The 23,326-nt window shown below is 40.9% G+C and overlaps 1 protein-coding gene, 1 long non-coding RNA gene and 4 other non-coding genes across 6 annotated transcripts in view; 3 read left to right on the forward strand and 3 right to left on the reverse strand.

Moving 5' to 3' along the window:
* The first annotated feature begins 896 nt into the window (after positions 1–896).
* MCM4 (minichromosome maintenance complex component 4) lies at positions 897–11,383 on the forward strand. The gene is made up of 17 exons (XM_031066586.1): positions 897–966; positions 1,103–1,203; positions 1,338–1,496; positions 2,230–2,393; positions 2,479–2,577; positions 2,703–2,798; positions 2,886–2,981; positions 3,377–3,515; positions 3,931–4,151; positions 4,669–4,789; positions 6,181–6,440; positions 7,366–7,731; positions 7,906–8,033; positions 9,302–9,509; positions 10,012–10,240; positions 10,359–10,492; positions 10,838–11,383. The coding sequence occupies exons 2-17, from the start codon at positions 1,134–1,136 to the stop codon at positions 10,928–10,930; spliced, it is 2,583 nt and encodes an 860-aa protein (XP_030922446.1). The 5' UTR covers positions 897–966; positions 1,103–1,133; the 3' UTR covers positions 10,931–11,383.
* Positions 11,384–13,909: 2,526 nt separating this feature from the next.
* Positions 13,910–13,982, reverse strand: TRNAA-AGC. Its single transcript has one exon. It is a non-coding gene; the product is annotated as a tRNA-Ala (tRNA).
* A 377-nt stretch (positions 13,983–14,359) lies between these two features.
* Positions 14,360–14,432, reverse strand: TRNAA-AGC. Its single transcript has one exon. It is a non-coding gene; the product is annotated as a tRNA-Ala (tRNA).
* A 2,481-nt stretch (positions 14,433–16,913) lies between these two features.
* Positions 16,914–16,986, forward strand: TRNAA-AGC. The gene has a single exon. It is a non-coding gene; the product is annotated as a tRNA-Ala (tRNA).
* LOC115949541 overlaps positions 16,916–23,326 on the forward strand; it is a 9,751-nt gene continuing 3,340 nt past the window's right edge. The window contains exon 1 of the long non-coding RNA XR_004082989.1: positions 16,916–16,987. This is a non-coding gene — a long non-coding RNA (uncharacterized LOC115949541). The remainder of the gene's footprint in view (positions 16,988–23,326) is intronic.
* On the reverse strand, positions 17,648–17,720 carry TRNAA-AGC. The gene has a single exon. It is a non-coding gene; the product is annotated as a tRNA-Ala (tRNA).

Here is a 23,326-nt window from a genome sequence, read left to right on the forward strand (position 1 = left end):
GAGCGTTTCCGGCGCTTTTGTGTCTCTCGCCTCAAGATGGGCTCAGGACGCGCACACACAGAATGACAGAGTGGATCAGGTTGGAAGGGACCACAGTGGGCCATCTGCTCCAAACTCCCTGCTCAAGCAGGCACACGGCACAGGGTTGCATCCAGACAGTACTCCAGTATCTCCAGTAAGAGATTCCGCACCCTCTCTGGGCAAACTGTTCCAGTGCTCGGTCACTGCACACTAAAGAAGTTCTTCCTCACATTTAGGTGGAACTTCCTGTGCATGAGTGTCTGCCCATTGCCTCTTGTGCTATTGCTTGGCACCACGATAAGAGCCTGGCCCCATCCTCTTGGCACCATTGCTGTAGATATAATAGACATTGACGAGATCCCCTCTCAGCCGTTTCTACTAGAGACTGTACAGGCTCGGCTCCCTTAGCCTTTCCTCATCAGAGAGATGCTCCGGTTCCTTAACTATCTTTATTGCCCTTCACTGGACCCGCTCCATGATCTCCAGGTCTCTGTTGTACCTAGGAGCCCAGAGCAGGACAGTAACGCTGGATACAGCAGTGGTTCCCCCCTCCTCTGAGAATGGGCTGCTCCAACCTCCCCACGCCTGCCCACAGCCCTGGTTTTGCCGCGAAATTCGGTGAGGTGCGGGCGGCTCCACACTAGGTTGCGGGGGGGGAGGCGATGTGCTATTACTGGGAGCAGCCTCTGTCTGTATCACAAGTAGTAACCTGCAGTATAATTCTTTCTCTATTGCAGCAGGTCGAGCGGGGCGCGACCGTCACTTCAGGGGTCTAGCGGTTTCATCTCCTTCCTCCTTTCCCTCTCGGTTCCGCATCCCCCCTTTCTGCCTTCGTTGGGCGCTCCCTTTGCGATCGCGCCTCGCCATTGGCCAGAAAGCCCGGGAGAGCGCGCGCACGCAGCTGGCTTTGGCGCGGAGTGCGGCGGTGTTTGTGGGGCTGTGCAGGTAGGTGGGGGCGGTGGGCCGGGGTCGCGGCTGCCGAGGGCAGCAAGGGGACGGGAACCCGAACCTGCCGGTCGGGGCTTGGCCGGTGGCGGAGCGCCCACCGCGCTCATTCTTCTCTCCGACCCCCTGCCCCCAGGTAGGACCGCAGCTGGAGCCGCAGCAGCGCCATGTCGTCGCCAGCCTCCACTCCCAGCCGCCGGCGGGGCAAGCGCGGCCGGGGCAGCAACCCCCCGACTCGTAAGTGCTGCGTTGGGAAGGGGCCGGCGGGGGGGGCTCCCCTGCCCCGGGAGCGCTCTCCCATCCCCCGCCTCGGTCCGCCCGGTGCGGCGGCCTGGCTGTTGTAACGCCGGGTCCGCTTGTGTCTCTTGCAGCACAAGATGCTCGCTCTCCTCCTTCGCAGAAGCGTCGCACAGACGACTCCACCTCCACCGGGGACCTGCAGCCCATGCCCACGTCCCCACCCGCCGACGCGCAGAGCCCCGGCGCCGCCGATGCGCTGTTCTCCAGCCCGCCGCAGTTCCGCCACTCCGGTACGCGGGGCTGGGGCGGCTCCGTGGCTGTGCGGGCCCCGGGGATGCAGCCCGGGGACTGCCTGCACTGCCGTGGGAGCCAGCGCTGGGCCAGATCCGGCTGGAAAACGCTCGAGGGAAAAATGAGCGTTGTTCCATGTTTCTCACTTGAATTTAGTGTAGTGAACTCTGTAGGAGTGCAGTCAGTGTCTGGGGTGCAGATGTCTATCGTAGCTTCCAGTTAGCCTGGGAATATGCATCAGGGAATATACATTAGTTTTTAAAATTTATTTATAGAAAGAGTAATAAAACTGCTAACGCAGAAAGAACTAGTTGTTAGCCATAGAAAGCCTTTCTTGTTTTTATATATAGGATTGTTTTTAATTCTGGTAACTGTTCATTGTTTCACTTGCTCTACCACCCCCAAAATACTCAAAAAAGTGTTTCATCTACAATTTTGTATGTTTTTATGCTTGAACTCCAGTGTAGTTTTAAAACAAGTACTGCTGTAAAGTTTTACAAGGAAGCTTTATTTGAATTTCAGATCTTTGAGAAGAGCTATTAATACAAAGAAGAGCTCTAGGGAGACTGGCAACATCTTTATTGTGTGTTTTGACAAGACACTGGGCTTGACTGATACTACTCATTTTATGATAGAGTTGACAGACCAATGAGACAAATGCAGAGGCTGAATTTTAGTCTGCTATATATGTAAAATGTCTCAATAATCATTACAAACCACTTCCTTTTATAGCCATTCCTCTTGACTTTGACATCAGTTCACCTCTGACTTACGGCACACCCAGCTCCAGGGTGGAGGGTACCCCACGAAGTGGTGCCCGAGGAACTCCAGTCAGGCAGAGGCCTGATCTCGGCTCTGTCCGGAAAGCCAGACAAGTGGATTTACACTCGGATGGGGTAGGTGGATGTCTCACCTCTTGTACCTGAGAACTTCTTTTTGAACATATAAATATTTGTATATGCTTAATTTGTTTCCACGCAGCTGGCTGAGGATGTAGTAGCAACCGAGCAATCGCTTGGACAAAAGCTTGTTATTTGGGGAACAGATGTTAATGTGGCCTCGTGCAAAGAAAAATTCCAGGTGGGTTTTGTTTCTTCCTCTTTTTTAAATGAAAAGCTAGTTTGACTTAAACAAGTATTAGTTGAATCTGATACTGCTAAATTCTGCTAATTTTTCCTGATTATCTTTTACCTCTTAACATTCAGAGATTTCTCCAGCGCTTTATTGATCCACTGGATAAAGAGGATGAAGACATTGGCCTGGATCTTAATGAGCCACGCTATATGCAACGACTTCAAGAGGTAATTCTAATGCAGTAATTTCTAATTCAGATTTTCTTTTTTCAGTCTTGCATGCCATTGAGCTAAGATTTCCTAACTCCCTTGCAGATTAATATGGTTGGGGAACCATTCCTGAATGTAAATTGTGACCATCTAAGGTCATTTGATGAAAATCTCTACAGGCAACTGATCTGCTATCCTCAGGTGAAGTAGTGCACTTTGTTTTCTGGCTTTCGGGTAGTTCTTTCATATTTCTGGGTTTTAAAATTCTTGTTTAAATGCAGGGCATACTGTGTGTGTTTGGTACTTTATTTTACTGAATATAAGACACCTTGTTTCATAGTAGATGATCATAGAAACAGTGAGTACCTCGCACATGCAGAGTTAGCTGGTGAACTACAATGTCTGGAGTTGTGTGCTTCCATCCCTTGCAATACTCATGTGAATGAATAAATATGATCCAAACAGCATGTTTTGTGTTATGTAGGAAAATGTTCACATGAAGTAACTTTAGTCATTACTGGCTGATCAGCACAAAAAATGCTTTATGCATAATTACTTCATTCTATGATTTAACTTGTAAGCTGTTTCTAATACAGGAAGTTATCCCAACATTTGACATGGCTGCCAATGAGATCTTTTTTGATCGTTACCCTGATTCAATACTAGAGCATCAAATTCAAGTAAGGCCATATAATGCACTGAAGACCAGGAATATGAGAAATCTAAACCCTGAAGGTAAATTTTTTGCTTGCCACGTTAGAAAAGAATCTTAAAGATTTCCATAAACTTAGTAAATACTAACATAAGACTATATAAAACTGTACTTGTCCATCCAGACCAATATCTTCCTTTCCTGTCTGTTTCAGAAGAACATGCTTTAAAGCCCAAATGAAGAATAATCTTATCCATAAAGGAAATATCTCCTGTCATCAGCTACTTGTGTTCTTAGTTCTGGAAGTGCAAAGGATGCTTTCTTTTGTATACATACTCCTGTAAATTAGAGTATTTGTATTATGCATTTAAGATTCTTTTTGCTTGAACAAAATAGTAGTAACCTGTCTACCTTCTGCCTAGAAACTATTGCAACGTGAAATTTTGAAGGTTATTTAAATTTTAGGAGGTCATGACATGAGTCCCTGTATTTTTGTAGACATTGATCAACTCATCACCATCAGTGGCATGGTCATCAGAAGCTCCCAGTTAATTCCTGAGATGCAGGAAGCATTCTTTAGATGCCAGGTTTGTGCTTTCACCACCAGAGTGGAAATTGACCGTGGCAGGATTGCTGAACCATCAGTGTGCAAGAACTGTAACACAACGCACAGCATGGCGCTGATTCACAACAGATCCATGTTCTCTGACAAACAGATGGTATGTTGGCTTAGGTAGTGGCTAAAATTACAGAATTGCTAGTTTTTGCTCCCACACCCTCCTAAAATCATCAAGAGCATTAGTTATGTATCTTGAGATTGAATGCTTTGAAAAGAAAAAGTGTTTTGGAACATGGAAATGGATGAAACAACTTAGTGAAACAGTAAGTCTACTTTGGAGAAGAAATTCATTAGTAGGATGGAATTAAGGATGTACATCTTTCAATGCTTCTGTATGAAAGCCCTTTTATATACAGTATGTCCCCTTTTGTCTAGACTAGGGGAGCCTTGTTTGTAGCAGCATTTTATTCATGCCAGTAGCAATACCAGAATTCTCATTTTTATAATCTCTTCTAATCAGCAATCAGTTTTGCTGTTTGTGTGGGCATATTTTGTTCCTAAGCAATGTTCCTGATTGAAAATGATGCTGAAGACTCTGTCAATACAAAGTCCTGTTTTATGCTTTGTGGACAAGCTCTGCTTTTTTGCAACTGAAACTTATATGGTGTTTTTGCCAGATCAAGCTGCAGGAGTCTCCTGAAGATATGCCAGCTGGACAGACCCCGCATACAGTGGCACTCTTTGCTCACAATGACCTTGTTGATAAAGTTCAGCCAGGTGACAGAGTTAATGTCACAGGTAAAATTTGGTTTGAGTATTTCCATTTTTCTTTTTCATTGATCTTAACTGTGTGTAAAGGGACCTGATGGGATGCACTTTCAGATGCTGAGGGAGTTGGACACTTTCTTTGCAAGGCCACTCAGTTATCTTTGAAAAGTCACGATGACTCGCTAAAATACTAGAAAAAAAGCCAGCGGCACTCTATACAGTGAGAAGGAGACGTGGGGAACTGCAGGCCAGTCAGCTTCATCTTGAAGCCTGGGAAAGGTGATAGAACCAATAATCCTGGAAGCCTTTTCTTATTGGGACAGTGTTCTACACCCTCAGCAAACTTGCAGACAAAAAACGAGAAGGAAGCTGTGGTTGCCAGCATTCTCCTGGGCTGTATTAGGAGTGTTGCCAGCAGGTTGAGGGAGTACTGGGTCCAGTTGTGGGGTCTCCCAGGGCAAGGGAGACATGAACATACAAGAGTGAATTCAGCAAAGGGCAATGATGATAACAGAAGCTTTGATCATACACAGAAAGGTTGAGAAAGCTGTGACTGCTTAGCCTGGAGAACAGAAGGCTTGGGGGAATCTTAGCAGCATGTTTAGAAACACCTGCTTAGGTGTGGGTGAAGGGGTGGTAGTGTCAAGAAGACAAAGGCAGATTCTTCTAAATGATGCCCAGCGGCACACAGAGGGCACAAGCTGAAATACAGGCAACTCCAGTTAAAAATAAGAACTTTTTTACTGTTTGTGTGGTCGAGCCTCATCACAGGTTGACTGGCAAGGCTGTGTGGAGTCTTTGTCCTTAGAGATACTCAGAACCTGATGGGAGACAGTCTTTAGTAAGCAGTGGACTCCAGCTGACTCCAGTTTGACCTCATGATTGGGCTAGACATCCCCAGGGTGTCTGACCTTGATTCCTTTATTCTGAAGCTGTAGCTGAAGAAGAGACAGTCTCTTAAATAGTGTCAGCAGTCAGGAGTGTGATAATGTAGAGTAAGTCTTGTGATACTGCATCAACATATTATAAACCACTTTGCTTAAAAACAACTGCTGTAAAAAACCCCAAGCTGTTTGAAATGCATTAGAAAGCTGTCACTAAACTTGGCACTTAAAAAGAGGGGGAAAGGCTGACTGGAGTGGGAATTTCAAAGGCATCAAGCCTTAGGTTTTTTTCAAAAATGCTTTCATTGTTGAGAACACTTTTGGTGCAAATGTAAAACATGTATGTCTATCTGCAAAAATGGGTCTGGATGACTTAAATATGGCTTCTACATGACTTACAGTGAGAAATTAAGAGGACAGAGTATTTAGGCTGTTTAGAAAAACAGCTCTACTCTTCCTGGGAACTTGTAAAATTTTTAGGGTTTGGAATTAGTGTGTTTCTCCATATCTAATGCTGTGATTGAAATTTGTATTTAGGTATTTACAGGGCAGTCCCCATCCGAGTTAATCCCCGTGTCAGCAGCGTGCAATCAGTGTACAGGACCCACATTGATGTCATACACTACCGCAAGACAGACTCCAAACGCCTGCATGGTGTTGATGAGGAAACTGAGCAAAAGAGGTTTACAGAGGAACGTGTGGAATTGCTTAAAGAGCTTTCTAAAAAAGCAGACATCTATGAGAGGCTTGCTTTAGCTCTGGCTCCAAGTATCTACGAGCACGAAGATATCAAAAAGGTGAAAAGTTCTTTATTTCTCTTGCAAGACATACATTTTTATGCGTATATATTTGTAGTTACTGTTTTTTGTTAATGTATCTTGAAACTTAAAAATTCAAAAAGCTGTTACCTGAGCAGTCTTAAAATGTCATGGTCTTGTCATGTGTATCATAATTCTTTTCAAGCTATTAAGGAATGTTAATTAGAGGAAAGCTAATTGAAAAGTTAGAAAGGCAGCAGAACTGGGAAAACTGAATTGCAGGATGTATCTTGGACATTTCTTGGAAATTCAGATTAATGATTATCAAAGGAAAGTAAGTACCTGTAACATAGTAACTGTGCTTGCTGAGAAGAGGTGTCCACAAGGGAAGAGTGGCTTCAAAATTATATATGGTTGACTCTGAATTATGGAGTATCAAAATATTTGCTTGGATGTATCCAAGAAGGGGCTGTTCCAATAAAGTGTCAACTGAGGTACTAGAACATTGTAAAAACTGCAATCAGTAGGAGGTCTCAAGTTACTGCTAGATGTCAAACACTCCTCTTCCAAGTATATTCCTTTGAGATTTTTTTAATAATTATACATTATTATTGTTCAAAAGTTCCTGAAAGTATAATTCAAAACCATACAATGATTTATTTGTGAAATGGGAACATAGTAAAGACAGTTTCTTTTGTTGTTTCCTTCTCAAAATGCTGATAAAGACACATCAAGTCTAGGGGGTGGAGTTGAGGAAAACTAAGGACCCTTCATCAAAGGGGATTCTTCAGGTTCCAACCAAAATCTTGTTACAGCAACATACAAAATTTCTGTCTTTAATTTCTGTCTTTTAATGCTTGAAACCATGCAGATGCATTAAGTTGTGTTTGTTTTTCATATGTTTCAGCTGAACAGTTGGATTTGCTCTGATACATCTATACAATTGATAATTTCATTTTTATAGGGTATTCTGCTTCAGCTTTTTGGCGGATCAAGAAAGGATTTTACTCACACAGGAAGAGGGAATTTTCGTGCAGAGATCAACATTCTTCTCTGTGGTGATCCTGGTACTAGCAAATCCCAGCTGCTCCAGTATGTATATAACCTGGTTCCTCGAGGCCAGTATACTTCTGGCAAAGGCTCAAGTGCAGTTGGTCTTACTGCATATGTGATGAAGGATCCAGAAACACGGCAGCTGGTTCTTCAGACAGGAGCTCTAGTACTCAGTGACAATGGCATTTGCTGCATTGATGAGTTTGATAAAATGAACGAAAGCACAAGGTCAGTTCTGCATGAAGTAATGGAACAACAGACACTCTCCATTGCAAAGGTAAATGAAACTGAAGTTATTCCCAGGGGATTTTGCTCTTGCTTTACTCAGAGGCTTTCACAATGCAGTTTTTGACTACAGAATCCACCTAATAACATTGGTTATTATGAAATTGGAGGGAGGTTTTGGTGGCACAGCTGCAGCTGGTTTCAGAGATGTTTTTCCTTTTGACAGGCTGGAATTATTTGCCAATTGAATGCTCGTACATCTATCCTAGCAGCAGCTAATCCTATAGAATCACAGTGGAACCCAAAAAAGACTACTATTGAAAACATTCAGCTTCCTCATACGCTGCTGTCAAGGTACTGAACTGCACTGCATGTGTCATTTTTAGGGGATGTTACACTTCCTCTTCTGAAAATCATTACATAGAATATAATAGGACTACTGTGCTGTTCACAACCTAATGGAAAACTTTTATAGCACATACTTTAAATGCTGTCCTTGTGATATCTATGTGAGCACAGGAGTGCCTTTTAGTATTTACATGTTGACGTTGAAGAGCAGGTGTGATAAGATCTGTAGGATCTCTTATTTAATTCTATGTTGTTTCATAATCATCTCCTAGAAAAGAGCTGTTCTGAAACTTAGGGTATTGATAACTTTAACAAAAATTCAGGATGCTTTTCTTAGCTCCATAAATATTTTAAAAGTGAAACACTGATGATCAGAGAACTTGGTGGCAGGGGGGGTAGAATCCTAAGATTTGTGCCTGCTTCTTGCTGTTTTGTTCATCTGAGGAAGTAGCAGTGCTGGTCAGTCATTTGGGTAATAGTTGTTAGAACCACATTTAGTGCTTGCTGACAGAAGATTAAACTACGTGCTGGAATTGCGTCTTGTTAAGAATTTCCACAGTAACTGGAAATTTGAAGTACACTCACGCTATACTGGATATCCTGAGAACACTTACAGCTTAAATTTCAATTAAAAGCTGCTAGGTTTGAGCAGCATCTCAATTCTACCATTTATTGGATTTAAGCCTACAAAAAAAAATTATTGGTTGGCTAAAAATGCATTATCTATGTCTGCTTATAGTTGAGACTAATTGAATATATTGTTTGTAAAATTATAAACCATTTTCTTCAGGATTAAACTGCAAGTGCTTTTTGAATTGTAATTTTATTTAGTTGCATTTTTTTGCTGTTGTATTTCAGGACAGTATCTTTAGCAGCAAGTTCCATGCATTTGTTATGTGTGTGGGATTTTTTATTTGTGGCAGTTCCAACTTTCTTTTGTGGGGGGATGTGGGGTGTGGATTTTTTAAGGAAACAAAATATGTCAGCCTTGAATATGGACTCTGAATTTTGCAGAATGTACCTTTCAAAATTTCAAGTCCATAGGGTGTAAGCAAATTCATTATGTTGTTCTCTACCTTGAGAATTCCAGGAAATTTCTCTTTCTGTGTGAGAAATTTCTACTGAGAGTAGGAATTAAATCTAGGAATTCTTACCTGTACTTATTATGTCAAATTTTTCTAACCCAAGTACCTAAATGACAAGAAAGTATGCACTAATAGTAGTAATGCACTAATAACTAGTAATGTACTAATACTGCATCATATCCCATTCAGATTTGACTTGATCTTTTTGATGTTGGATCCCCGTGATGAAGCTTATGACAGACGCCTTGCTCGCCATTTGGTTTCACTGTACTACCAAAGTGAAGAAAAGATGGAGGAGGAATACATGGATATGGCAGTCTTGAGGGATTACATTGCATATGCTCGTAGTTATGTAAATCCCAGATTAGGTGAAGAAGCAGGCCAAGCCCTTATTGAGGTAAAGGAATTGCTGCTTAGAATGATCAGAGTCTTTACTGACTTGTCAGAAGTGGTGAGATTCCCTTGTACACACTCTCTATCTACATAACAACCTTCTGTAAGGTCCTTTAAAAAAAAAGGTCTTTAATGGAAAGAGGGATCAGATGAATCATTCTGCATTCTAATGTTTAGCTTTCAGATATGTTGGTTTGGTTCCATCACATAAAACACATTAAAGTCTACCAAAGCAAAATGCGTCATCATAGACACAAGTACTGCTATATAACACTAATCCAGAATTCTAAAGTGATTCAAAACTTGATTAATTACCATGGTTTAATTGCTTTATAATGGAAAAAAAAAATTATTTGATGCAGATGAACCATGAAGGTGTGTGAGCAGAAATACAGTATTTGGAATGGCTTGCCAAAATTGCTCACATTCTGAAATAAGGTGGGGGATGCAGGGGACTAAAAAGGAATTAAGAGGCAGTGAACTATGTAGCCCTGTCTCCCTTTCAGGCGTATGTGGACATGAGGAAGATTGGCAGCGGCAGGGGAATGGTGTCCGCGTACCCCCGGCAGCTGGAGTCCCTGATCCGGCTGGCCGAGGCGCACGCCAAGGTGCGCTTCTCCGACAAGGTGGAAACTGTTGATGTGGAGGAAGCAAAACGCCTCCACCGGGAAGCGCTGAAACAATCTGCTACTGACCCGAAGACCGGCATTGTGGACATATCCATTCTCACAACAGGTTTGTGCTTCCATACTGTTAAAGCAGGGCTGCTGTTGGGATTTTGTGGTTTTTAAAATTTAACTTAACCTCTCCTCCTTAGCTGATTGCTAAAAGGTGTTCTCTTTGCTTTCATAAGGAATGAGTGCAACAGCTCGTAAGCGGAAAGAGGAATTGGCTCAAGCCTTACGGAAGCTCATCCAATCCAAGGGTAAAGCACCATCTTTGAAGTACCAGCAGCTTTTGGATGATCTCCGAGCACAGTCTGATATAGTAAGTTTCCTGCTTTGTTTTTACATTTCCATTAATGTTTAAAACCATTTTGAACATTGTGGTCTTCAAATCACATTATGGAACGAAATGGAAACATGAGCTATTTGTTAGTATGACTACAAAACCAGTTCTTTTGCAGAGAAATGAGTTGAATTTGCTGTACCTTAGTTTATTCTGGCTTCTGGAATTAGCAACCTCAGCTTCAGGGCTCCAGGCCAGGCTTCAATTCTCACATAGAATGAAAATTTCAAATAAAAATACTAGAAAATTGATAGAAAGTATAGCATTTTTACTATGTTTGAAGTGTTTTCCCCATCTTTATTTGATTTGCTCCTTTTCTTTAAGGCTGTCACAAAGGAAATGTTTGAAGAAGCACTTCGTGCCTTGGCTGATGAGGACTTCCTGACTGTGACTGGAAAGACAGTGAGGCTGCTGTGAGTTACCCTGTGCTTGAGAGCCTGCTGTCACGACTTGTACTTACTCAAGGTAATGTCAGCCTGCAAGATCTTTGAGATTCGGGACTATCATCTGCTCTGACAGGCCTTTCCCTGCCATGGCTCCTCTTTGCCTTACTGTATTGCCACTGCAAGATTTTCACAGCTTGGGCTATCACTTGCTATAACAAGGGTAGTCATGATTAAGTGGCATCACTGTCATTATCACTGTCAAGATTTTATGGAAATCCTCATGTCAACAATACTATTTACATTTTAGCTAAATGTAATTACTAATATGGCAAGGGCTTTGTGTTTTTATGATGTTTTTTAGAGCACGGTAACAATATTGCCTGTATTTCCATTTGAATTGTAAAAACTCAAATGACTTTTTAGTAATTGCAGTTTTTACTGTTGGTATTGCAGTAAGCTGAAATAAAATTATTTGACTTAAAAAGGACTCTTGTGTTCATTTCAAGTACAAATCAGCATATCCTGTGCTGATTTTGCATCTAGAATTCTGCAATTTTTTGGAAGTTCTTTCTGAGAGCATTAAAGGTGCTCTGCTTTTTGGGTTTTTTTTTTTGAGTGTACTGTGGAAGTATCCTCAATGTAAGAAAGATAGATTCTACTTGAAATGACATTTCTTTACTTAAATTTTAAGTATGAGTGGTTTCTTTACTTCAATTTTAGTTCTGACTAATTAAGATTACCCATCTTTGGTGTAATGACATATAATCAGTCCTGAAAGAAGAAGGTCTTGTAGCTTGTTTACAATAATATTCCCAAGGGTATGGTATGGGTGATTTTTTAATAGAAAAATACAAGGCTGTGTCGACCTTCCTCATCTGTACAAAGCAGCATGATTGCTTTATGTCTTCTTTTTTATTTAAGTACAATGAGCAGTTTAGAATCTTTGCATAACTGTTTCAGCCAAACTTGAAATTGGATGTTACTGAGAAATATTCCAAACTGTACTCTGCCTTCACTTCATGAAGAGGGAAAAAAATAATCCATCTATTTACTGACTTGAAGTGATCTTGGATTATACTGTGTTCATCCTAAAAGAATGATGAGTCTTTCTCTAATCATTAGACATTCCTGAGACAGATGTCTACATTGTCCACACTGCTTGCAGTTGATGAAATAAAAAATTACATATCAAAGATCATGATCAGAAATAGTTTTTTATTAAATAGGTTTACCACAGCTTGTTGTGGGGAGAAGAACAAGAACCCAGTGGCAACACATTGTGAACTGAGAAAAACTTGGCTGAAAATAAGTGCTTACACAGCAGCCATAAGGTTGCCCTAGACTTCTCAGAACAATGGGATTTAGTGTGACCATTCCAGGCATCTACTGATCATACTGAAAGTAGTCACATTTGGGTATGCTATGAATTTTCAGGTAGGCATCAGCGTTCAAGGGAAAGATTAAGTTTTTTACTCCACAGACACACCAAGAAACGGAATAATAAATTTTGCTGATTCCACACACATTTTCTTCCTCATCCATGAACAGACTGAAGATGTGGGGAAGTAAGGCCTTTTTGCACACTGTGAGGTGCTCAGTTAACATTCAAAACAACAAATTTAGTGTAACTGGTGACTGAGATCTAAAAAGCTGCACTTGGTGTGCAGCTCCTGGAAGGGTCAGGGGAAAGTGCACCATAATGAAACACACAATGTCTGGAGAAGGACCAGAAGAAATTAATAAGACTTTGGGGAAAGTCAGTGAATCACATGGTCAAGGTTATCTCTGAAACTCTAATACAAGTGTGCTTTCACATATGTGAGAGGGATCAGCCTCTTAAAGGCATCTCTGCAAAACGGAAGTAGGAGAGAAGTCTGAGGAGCTCAATTATAGGCTGCACACAGGCCATAGCTAAAATACACGGATGCTGTAGTGTGCTTTCCAGGACACAGAGTTGGGAGGAAAGCAGTGACACCTTTTAACTGGAAACTTGACTGATGCAGCTCATACTACAGCTTCATAAAGATCATTAAAGAAAGAAGATCCCATATATCTGGGGAGGGATCACAACAGACAGCTGGGGAAGAACAAGCATTCCGAAACTATTTCCACTGTGTGATCAAGATACATTGATTCAGGTCTCTATCCATCGTTCATCCATTGTGTGCTGATTTTGGATGCTGTACAGTTAATTTTCTTCACAGTGGCTGTTGTGAGGATATATTTTAAATTTGTGCTGAACACAAATCAACATGGTTGATAATACAGAGAGATGTGTTTGTTATTGCTGAGCAGGGCTTGTACAGAGCCAAGGGCTTTTCTGCTTCTCCTATTTCCATGTTGGCATAGGAGGTAGAGAGGAGACAGCCAGGACAGGTGACACCAACTGACCAAAGGGATATTCTAGACCATACAACAACATACCCAGTATATAACATGGGGGGAAGGAGGAGGAAGGGGGGGACATTTGAAGTGATGTCATTTGTCTTCCCAAGTAACCATTACATGTGATGGGACCTTGCTGTCCTGGGGATGGCTGGACACCTGCCTGCCCATGGGAAGCAGTGAGTTAATTCCTTGTTCTGCTTTGCTCATGTGCATGGCGTTTGCTTTCCCTATTAAATTGCCCTTATTTCAACCACTGAGCTCTCCAGCTTTTACACTTGTAATTGTCTCCCTGCTGGTGGGGGAGTGAGTGAGCAACTGCAGGGCTCGGTGACTAGCTGGGGTTAAACCACGATACATTGTTTTTCATTAGGCATGGAAAAATGTCATACTGCAGAATTCTCTTCCTGCTCAATTTAATTCACACTGTCCAGGAAGTCAACTGTTGAAACAGAGGACTGACCTATGCAGTTATATAAGTTTGATTTAAGTAGTAAGGGCAGAGGAAGAAAAGGAGGAAGGAAAAAAAATCAGTTTTACTCCAATGTAAACAAAACTAACATTTTACAGAAATAGTTACAGATTTCGTTTGGTAGTGTGGATGAATTCTTGTCTGGCAAAACACTGGAGAATGCGGGCATCGATCCCGCTACCTCTCGCATGCTAAGCGAGCGCTCTACCATTTGAGCTAATTCCCCCCCTTGAGGTTGCCGCTGGGATCACACAACTCTGATCCACTGCAAGCGTCTAAAACCGCAGCCCCGTACGTAGAATCAAGTTTTCTCTCTTGCTCTGGCCTCTCTGCTCGCAAAAGAGAACACGTTCAACTTCGATTCCAAAATCATACATTTGTAGTATTTCATTTAGCATTTCCAAATCAAGCAGCAAGAAACAAGGCAAACTGGAACAGACATGTTTTCCAGCTTGTTTGCATGTAATAATAAAAAATTATCTCGTTCGTTACTTGCCGTTCACGAAAGAAAGTGCGTTGTGGCATTTTGCTTTCTTGCTGTACGCGTCAGGCCTTATTTAAGCAGTGAAGAATTTTTGCTCCCACGAGGAGCAAAACCGAGAGTGGAGAATGCGGGCATCGATCCCGCTACCTCTCGCATGCTAAGCGAGCGCTCTACCATTTGAGCTAATTCCCCCCTGCCACCTCATTGCTTCCTGTAGCTTCAGAGTTCAATAGTTATAAATACAAACAGCGCTTTTTGCCTTTATTCTACTTTGTCATCGCGGAGAGTAACCCCAGGGCAGCCGTTCTGAACATTTAAATACCGCCTGACCTGGAGCCGCCCCTGGTTTTGCCCGAGATGACAAAACTACTGACGCGGTAAGGCGGACAAATGGGATACGGCGCTTCACGCTAACGTGTTTGACAAACCCGTGCCCTGCAGCCTTTCAGTGCCACCTGCCACACGCTAGATTTGTCCTTCTCCTACACTCAGGAAAACTGTGAAAAATGCATATTTTATTATTGGTTTTTCGCAAATATGAAAATGAATATTATAGGTCTTGTGTTAGAAAGTTATGCTGTATTAATTTTCTTAAGTAGTGTGTTAAATATTAACAAAATATTAAAATAGAAACTATGCTATGTAGGATACTTTTTTTAAAGAAAGGACTCGCACCGAGATAGCAGTCACAGGACACCTAAATCTTTCAGAGAAAGAATTTATTGCTCTCTTATCAGAAGAAACTAACTTCTTCCTGCCTCGCTCAGCCATGAAGACGCCGTCAGGATTCAGAGGAAGAAGCTGATGATGACCAGACAGAATCCTGTATTTGAATGGAATTTATGCATCATGCACGAGGTGTATGAATATGCAACAGGCTATTGTCTTTAAGGATTAATCCTCTGTTAACCTGTGTCCTTTTTCGGGCTTATGTTGTCCAGAAAGAGGTACCCGGATGTCCATAACTCTTTGTTTCTATTGTCTCATATTGTCCTAATCCAAATTGTCCAAATTATTATTACTATAATTATATTACTATTTTTATAACCATTTTATTACTAGTAAAGTTTTAAAATTTTAAAAACAAGTGATTGGCATTTTTCACACCATCTTACATGAAAACCTAGCAGCACTCACAACAAATTCATTATCACGAAACAATGTTGTGAGTTACATAAAATACATGTTTTAATAATTGAAAATAGTGCAGAGATCTTTCCTCACTTGGGCATTAAATAAACTTTTTTCTGCTTCTAAAAAACATTCTAAAATGTTCTGTTTCTAAAAATGTTCTAAAACATTTTCTTGTGAGCCAGATGGGTGAAGCTTTAGCCCTTTTCAGTGGCAGCAGAGTGAGACATGGTGGTGAAAAACAGGGAGAGGTGATCTGCCTTTTTCATGACTCTGACTGCACAGGGTTGATAAAGAAAACTGTTCATAGAGCTGAACCTCGTGAAACACGATATGGGAGAGATCCTGGCCACAGGCTGCAGGGGACCATCAGTGATCATAACATACACACATGCCTGTGAGAAGGACTGAAACTGCTTTTGCATATTTGCATATTTCCCCCATCAAGTCTGCTCAAGTGAGGTAGATAAAATCATCTCCAATATAATGCAAGAGGTGTTAAGGATAAATTTTAATTTTTTTTATTGTGCAGAGACTGAAGTTAGGCAGGAGAATATTTGAATTTTAAGAGAATGTTTACAGCCACAATGTAGTTGTAGTTCCACATCTCGACCTGTAATTGGATTGTAACAGATTTGGAGTACTACCTTACCTAGGACAAGTTGTAACTTGCTGATGCTCAATTTTGAAATTTATTTTGTTTTGACTGGTTGCTGCCATCCAGTGGGTTAAATCCTTCAGAGGAAATCAGCAGTACCTGTATTGTTGAATTACTGTACACACTTTAGTTTACCAGCAGGACTTAGTCCTCTGCATTTAAACAGAGGATATCAGTGTATCCACTCTCTCTGTAAACTATATTTTCCTTCTTAAAATCCAGAAAGCATTCTTTGATTTAATAGCCTGTGAATAGAGGTTTAGCCATGTGCTTCCTACTGCAAGTCAGTCAGTATGACTACAGGTGAATTTTTCTATTTAAGAAATGTGCTTAGTAACCCCATATATTTAAGATGCAATACTATTTGGACAGAATTATCAAAGTCAATAAAAAAAGGTGGACATACAAATAATTTCTAGAATATAACACAAGAATATATGAATGAATTTTTCCTCTCCAAAAACTAAACATGAACTTTTAAACCACTGTATTTATCATTTATTTATGTTTAATGAGAAAATAAAGTTGGAAAAGGAACTAAAGGCTCAAAAAAAAAAGGAGAAGAAAATCTCACTGTGCTTGAGTGACTTCTAAAAGCAATCTTTCTAAATTTACAAGCCTTTTTGTATTTGTTAGAGACGTAAAAAAATTAGTTCTTGCTCCTCGAATAAACGCTAGAGGATGCACTGCTCAGGAAAACGAGTTGTTCCACCCAAGGAACACAGGAGAAAACACTCTTCATACGCCAAGCGTGCAGCCCGGCTGTTCAGCCATGGTGTTTTCCATGTAAATTCAGAGGTGACAGTGTCGCTCGGCACAGCGGCTGGGCACAGCAGAGCGCGGTGACCGAGCGCAGTGCCACCGCCCCGCACTGCTCGCGGCACGGGGAATTAGCTCAAATGGTAGAGCGCTCGCTTAGCATGCGAGAGGTAGCGGGATCGATGCCCGCATTCTCCAGGTTTTTGATGGGTTGTGGCGCCATGGTGGGAAAAGATTTTCTTCCATGAACTGTTCGGGTTTCTAGTAGAAAATCCTCAGCCAGGAAATACAGACCACCTCACGCGGCAAATAAAAGGGGAGAAGAAACGGTAATTGTATAGATTACACCTGTGCACGCTCTGAGGAACAATTTCTTCACGAACCTATCTAAACTGACGCTGTTAAGCCTGTGATACAGGAAAAACAAATAACTGCTTCCGTCTCTTCACTGCACTGAATGTGGGCATTTATGATTACTTTCTAAAGATACGAAAAGTTATTGGAATTGTCTCTGCGACGATGTACAAATTGGTAGGTGTCTACAAAAATCATCAGCTCACCACAGAATTAGCGTCTCTCCAGCTACCTTGCACCCGCTGTGGGATGGGCAGGGCACGCTTGTTCCTAACGAGAGTTTCAAGTGATATTCGGTCTCCTACGGTATCATTTAATGCCCTCCTCTAGCCATGAGAAGAAGATCATTTGCACTTTAAAAAAAATAAAGCTCAGCTCTGATCAACGTTAAAAACTTAAATAGTTCATACTATGCAAACGCGTCTCCAAATGGATTCGTTTTAATCCTTACGAAACTGCTCGAGGAAAACGCATGTGAATTCAAAGCAGCGGCGCAGCAAAAGGCTGGAGAATGCGGGCATCGATCCCGCTACCTCTCGCATGCTAAGCGAGCGCTCTACCATTTGAGCTAATTCCCCCCGCAGGCTCTCTGCTCCTTTCGCTGGTGATTCCTGCCTGCGCTCCCATCGCTGCCGGAGGCACCGCACATCGCACTGAACTGTGACCCGCCACAATTAGGTCTTCCTGCAAGCGCACTGCTTCTGACAGCCGTAGTGGGAATTTAGCCTAATATGATATCTGGACTCCTTGAAGCAACAGCAGGCGCTTTGTTCAGTGGAGCTGCATCTGGATAACATCCGGGCTTGTGTTTCCAGGCAATTGCAGACTTATGTTCACACCAAACAATTATTAGTGCTTAAGAGAAATCTGGATATATTTAAATACTGTACTTTTTCTAAAACAGATTTTTCCTATCTGTAATCCCCAGGTGGAAGACAATCGGCTAAATTACTTTATCCTTCTCTATGTTTTACAATATAAAATATATATGACTGAATAGGTGGAGTTCTTCCAGTTCTTCCTCTTGTGGTAATAGAGGCTGGGTTCACGTTATAAAAAGGGGGTAAAAAAAAAAAAAAGCACCATGGAACAAGGGTTCTTGGAAACACTGAAGAAAGCACCAAATGGAACACCAACAAACAAATAGTTCACATTATTTACTTATATCTCTCAGGCATTTTTAAGTTGCGATGCTATCACCAGATAGACAAGCACACTCACATAGATACTTAAAAAATAAAAAATACACAACTAAAATGTGAAAAATTACAAATTTTTACTATAATGAAACAGCAGTGAAAATTCTGTTTAGTGGTTTCACAAACAGCAAGAGAGAGTTGTGAATTTTTATTACACTTACAATATTAAACAATCTCCTTTTCTGGAAAAAAAGGAGTATCTGAAATGAAATTTATTCAATAACTACATAAACAGCTCCTGATTTCCCCAGGATGGTTGAAGACACATGAATCACACTGACATATAAAGATCTTTCAAATCTCTTCTTGTCAGTGACTTAGTGATTTCAGAAAACGAAATAACAAAATTTCAGTCTTTGGTCTAGCCCTAAACCTGTATACCAGAAGTCCCGTGGCCATTCTTCCATTAACAAAATTCCAGTGTCTTGCCACCTACTCCCTCCAGTCTAACTGAAACAGCTGGCTTTGCCAAAAAAAAAGTTTTCCCTCTCCTATTAATTCAATGTGTAAAGAAGCATCTGAAATTATTTTTGCAGGAGGTCATTAAGTTTTTACGTCTGGAATTATGCTGCAGATACCACTGACATTTAAGCAAGTGGCTGACTGAAAGCCCCACAGGTCAGTATGCCTGGCAAACTAGGGAAGATTGCTGCTCCTTCTATTCTGGGATGTTTCACATTTTTCTTAGCATTCCTTCTGAACAAAAACCATTTTTAAGTCTCAAAACCACGTATGCTATAAAACAAATAAGCAAGCAAACAGAACTTTTCTAGTTGTGTCTGTATCAGGCTTGTAAGCCCAGGTAAGAGCAGGGTTTAATCAAACCAGATTTTGAAAAGTACAGCACATCCACTTGGTTTAATTAAGGGAATCCCCAAGAAGGCTTACAACTGCACACAAAGTGAAACTTTCAATTTGTGACTAGGCACTGACAGTCTTAAAGCTTTAACACAGCAGGTAGGGTAAAAATTACTTAAAATCAAGCAAAACTCAGAATGAACTATAAATTAAGCAGTGACAAAATGAGTAAGGACAGCTCTAGTATATTCAGTTCATTCTGTTAAATAGCCTAACCTTCAAGTTGATAGATACAGCATTAAAATGAAACAAGTATGTCTCCAGTTCTGTATCCCGTATTTATCCCATGTTTAAAGCATGGAAGGCAAAGCTATATTTAAAGCATTGAAGGAAACGTCTTTTGGACCTCAGAGATAATTTTACTGAAAAGCAGTATCAAAATATGGAATTGGACAGCAAAATTCACACCATCCTCTGAGGGAAAAAACCTCAAACTCCAACAGACAGCACCCCACCAAATGCACTGTAAATCACATAAAAAGCAACACAGGAGACATTGCCATGAGTCAGAAGAAACGTCCCAGAATCCCTATTTCTGTTTTTAATGGGCACAATGAGAATAAAACTTGATTTGTTGGTGAAGATGTTATTGCTTGTTCATAAAATTTTGCCTCCATTTTACCATTATTCATTGATTCATACCCAAAAGCACAGGACATAAACATGCTAAAGAAATCCCAAAACATAAGAACCAACCAAAAAGAAAAAAGACCAAACTCAAGACATAATAAACACTAGAAAGATTTGCTACTTTTAATAGTATTTGCTCCTGCAGTTACCACGTTTGAACAAAATCAGTACAGTCCATCTGGGAGGTTAAGGACCAGTACAAAATTGTCCAATATTGGTCAAAGAATCAGGCATCCTAAGTACCTTCAGTTACCATTATCAGCCACAGCAGAAACTTGCAAAAGCCAAAATAATTCATATTAAATATACTGCTTTAGTAAGAAGTATGGCACCAAAATGTTTTTGTATATATTTATCAGATTAGCATTTAGGTTAACACTGTGCTCTCTGTGCATTAATAAGGAGACGGTGATCTCAGAGCACAGCTCTGAGCAAGATCATTTTATGCTGCTCACAGTCATCTCCCTGGGGACCAACACAAAAATCACCCTCATTATTTCAACATGTAAAATCTCTAACTTTATTAGGGAGTTGAAATACCAAGAAAACATACAAGTTACCATTCTCTCTCTCTAAAAGGATCCATAGATTTTAGGTTTCCACCTAGGTTATGATAGGGAGTCCAGAATGGCCAAGATTTCATTCTATTTTCAGATGTTGAAACAGGAAGTCATACATTAACATGATTATGCATTTTTTCCCGAGGAAAATGGCTAGACTCACATTACAACTTACTCCCAATTTTTCTGGAAGACCTTGTATCTCTACTAACATGACGAGTGTTTAAAAAAGTGTCAACATTGTGCTACATGTACAATGCCCTCTTAATAGTTAATATCAATAAACAAGGTTATTGCAAAAGTAATGAGATTGACTACGCCTGAATCCCACTGGATCTGCAACCTTTGTCTTCTAAATCAGCACTGCAAGAATCTAAATTTTCTCCACATTCCCTATAATTCCACATAGCAGAGAATGTGGGCTAGCTATGCCTAGGCCACTTGGCTAATCAGCTATCACTAAACAGCACATAGAAGATTTTCCTCATGTTCATTTAGTGTCTCTTCCAAGCCATGGATTTCCACAGAATAGTAAACAATTTCTTTATGTTTTCAATTTTTATCCACCTTTCACTTTTTGTGCCAAAGTTAACAAGGGTGAGAATGAAGATTTTTCATAGCTTAGAAGACTTAAGAAGATTCAGATCCCTCTATCCTGTGGCTTTTACTAAGGAACAGAACCACATGCTCACTAAATGAAATTTTTCCCAAGAATAACAGAGTAGTTTTAAGAACAATAACCTCATCCAAATAAATAAATCAACTATTTATAAAAAGCCCCAAGGAACTGGTTATGGGGAATGAATGGAAAAATATATTTGGCTGCAATGTCCAAAGACTAGAGGGTTAAGATACACAGAACTCACTGAAGTTCAGGGTATGTTTAACATCTGATTACTTAGGTCCATATGAAAAGCTGACAGATTTCCTTTCTAAAATTTATACCCCACCATGACATACAATAATTTTAAACTAGAACAGAGAAACCAGATTTATCATTAGAGGACCTGCATTCACTGATGAAGTTACCTGCTTACAGTGTATTCAAAACACCACAGCCATGCTGAATTAAGACAACAAAAAGTTCGGGATAGCACCCACTTCAACAAACTCTTCAACCCAAGTTACCCTCTCATTTGAATCTTTCACTTCTCTCCTGACTCAATGTTACAAACTAAGCGAACTCCGAAGGAGCAGTATCAGAAATAAAGAAAACAACAGCTATTAAAATTTACTAATGCAGTGTAGGATTAGTGTGCTTCTAGCTGTTGAGAACAATTGAAGGAGAGCTGGAGACCGAGTCATGGCAGATCAGCACAGGAATAGGAACCCCAGGAGAACCCACAAAACCACCTCCTCTGCTGAGGAGCTGCACTGCCCACTGCACCTCCTCCTTCAAACGAGCACCCCCATGACTCCAAAACTAGATTTTGTGAGACCCACTAAAACAACCACCACGACCAGAAAGCCCCTGGGTAAAAGGCTGTGCACAAACCTCCTCCACCTGCTTTGTCTTTCGATGATCTCAGCCCGGACTCGTTCCAAGGGCCAGCAAAGCAGACACACCTCCCCTGCCCACATGTTCCCACCTTCCCGGCCTCTCAGCACTGGGGCTCTGCTCCACCCTTCCCAGGCACTCAGCGTGCCCTGCCCTGTGCTAGAACCTTCCACCCACCCCAATGGCAACTCTCTCCTTCAGGGCAGCTGCTGCCCTGCTTTTATTCCTTTATAGATGGAGTGGTGAGCAGGCGGTGATGGGAGGTTTGTCATCGTGGGAACAAGGAAATGCCATAGCTGTGTCTCCTCCTGGTGCATGAACCAGCTGTGGGATGGCAGGTAAGTGTCCTAAAGAAAAGCCACCAACCTGCCTGTTGGCCAGCTCTTCTGTCCCCCTGAAGCTGCCTTCTGTATCATCAGGGGGGAAAGGTAATGCTGGAAAAAGCAGATTTTTATCCTAGTTTTCCAAATGCAATGGCTGTAAGTAGCAGGAATATCAGCTGAGTGTGTATGCCTTTAAATGGACCTAAATATTTTTTTTCATAATGTAAATTCATTATAAGGTTTATGCTCATGCATTTTCCTAGGCATTGCTTTGAGGGTGGAGGTCCAAAAACAATTTTTAAAAACGCACATCAATATGTGTTTAAGGAGGACAGAATTTCCATTTTCCAACCACATTCCTGATGGTTTCTAACAGCTAAGAACACAACTTCTGAATAATTTGGATATGCAATATATCTTTCTCTGTCACTTTCTGGGTTTTTTTTTTCTTTTAAAGGAGATTATAGAATATAAGGGTTATTTGCAACTGTAAAAGCTATTCCTGTCTTGCAAACAATCTCAGCTTCTGCACCTTTGACACCAAACATCAGGTTAACTGTTAGCAAGAAAAGGCAGTTTTAGCAATAAATGATAAAACCCACCTTTAGTTTACCAGCAGGCTTGGTGAAACTGTGTAGGCTAAGGTGCTCTAGCTCACACACTTCTTCCTCAGTTCCTTGGAGTCTCTGAAGTTTTGGCAGTAACACATCTCCTGTGCATATATAACCTTGCTATTTTTGTGTGTTGCTAGATATTTTTCCTGAAAAAAGTAAAATGAGGAAAAACAGAAATTCATTGATTTCTTTCAGCAACGGCTGAGCTATTTTTATGTAGCTCTTAAGTTTTCTTTTGCTAAATATTGTTAGTAAAATTACAGCTACTTCAACACTTCTCAAATAAATACAAGGCTATGAAAAAACTGTTAATGGTGTTCGACAACTTGAAACAAGATCAATGCAGAATCTTGAATTGTTTACCAGTTCTTTAGGATCATAGCAGCATTTGAATTGTTAGCAGCCATCTCTAAACAACTTCCTGTGAAGAAAGCTTTATTTTTTTCTGAAGATAAAGACAAAAATAAGGTGATTTTTTTTTTTAATCCAAAGACTTGACCAG

Source organism: Geospiza fortis, unplaced genomic scaffold (assembly GCF_000277835.1).
Source record: "Geospiza fortis unplaced genomic scaffold, GeoFor_1.0 scaffold53, whole genome shotgun sequence".
NCBI classification, from domain to species: Eukaryota; Metazoa; Chordata; class Aves; order Passeriformes; family Thraupidae; genus Geospiza; species Geospiza fortis.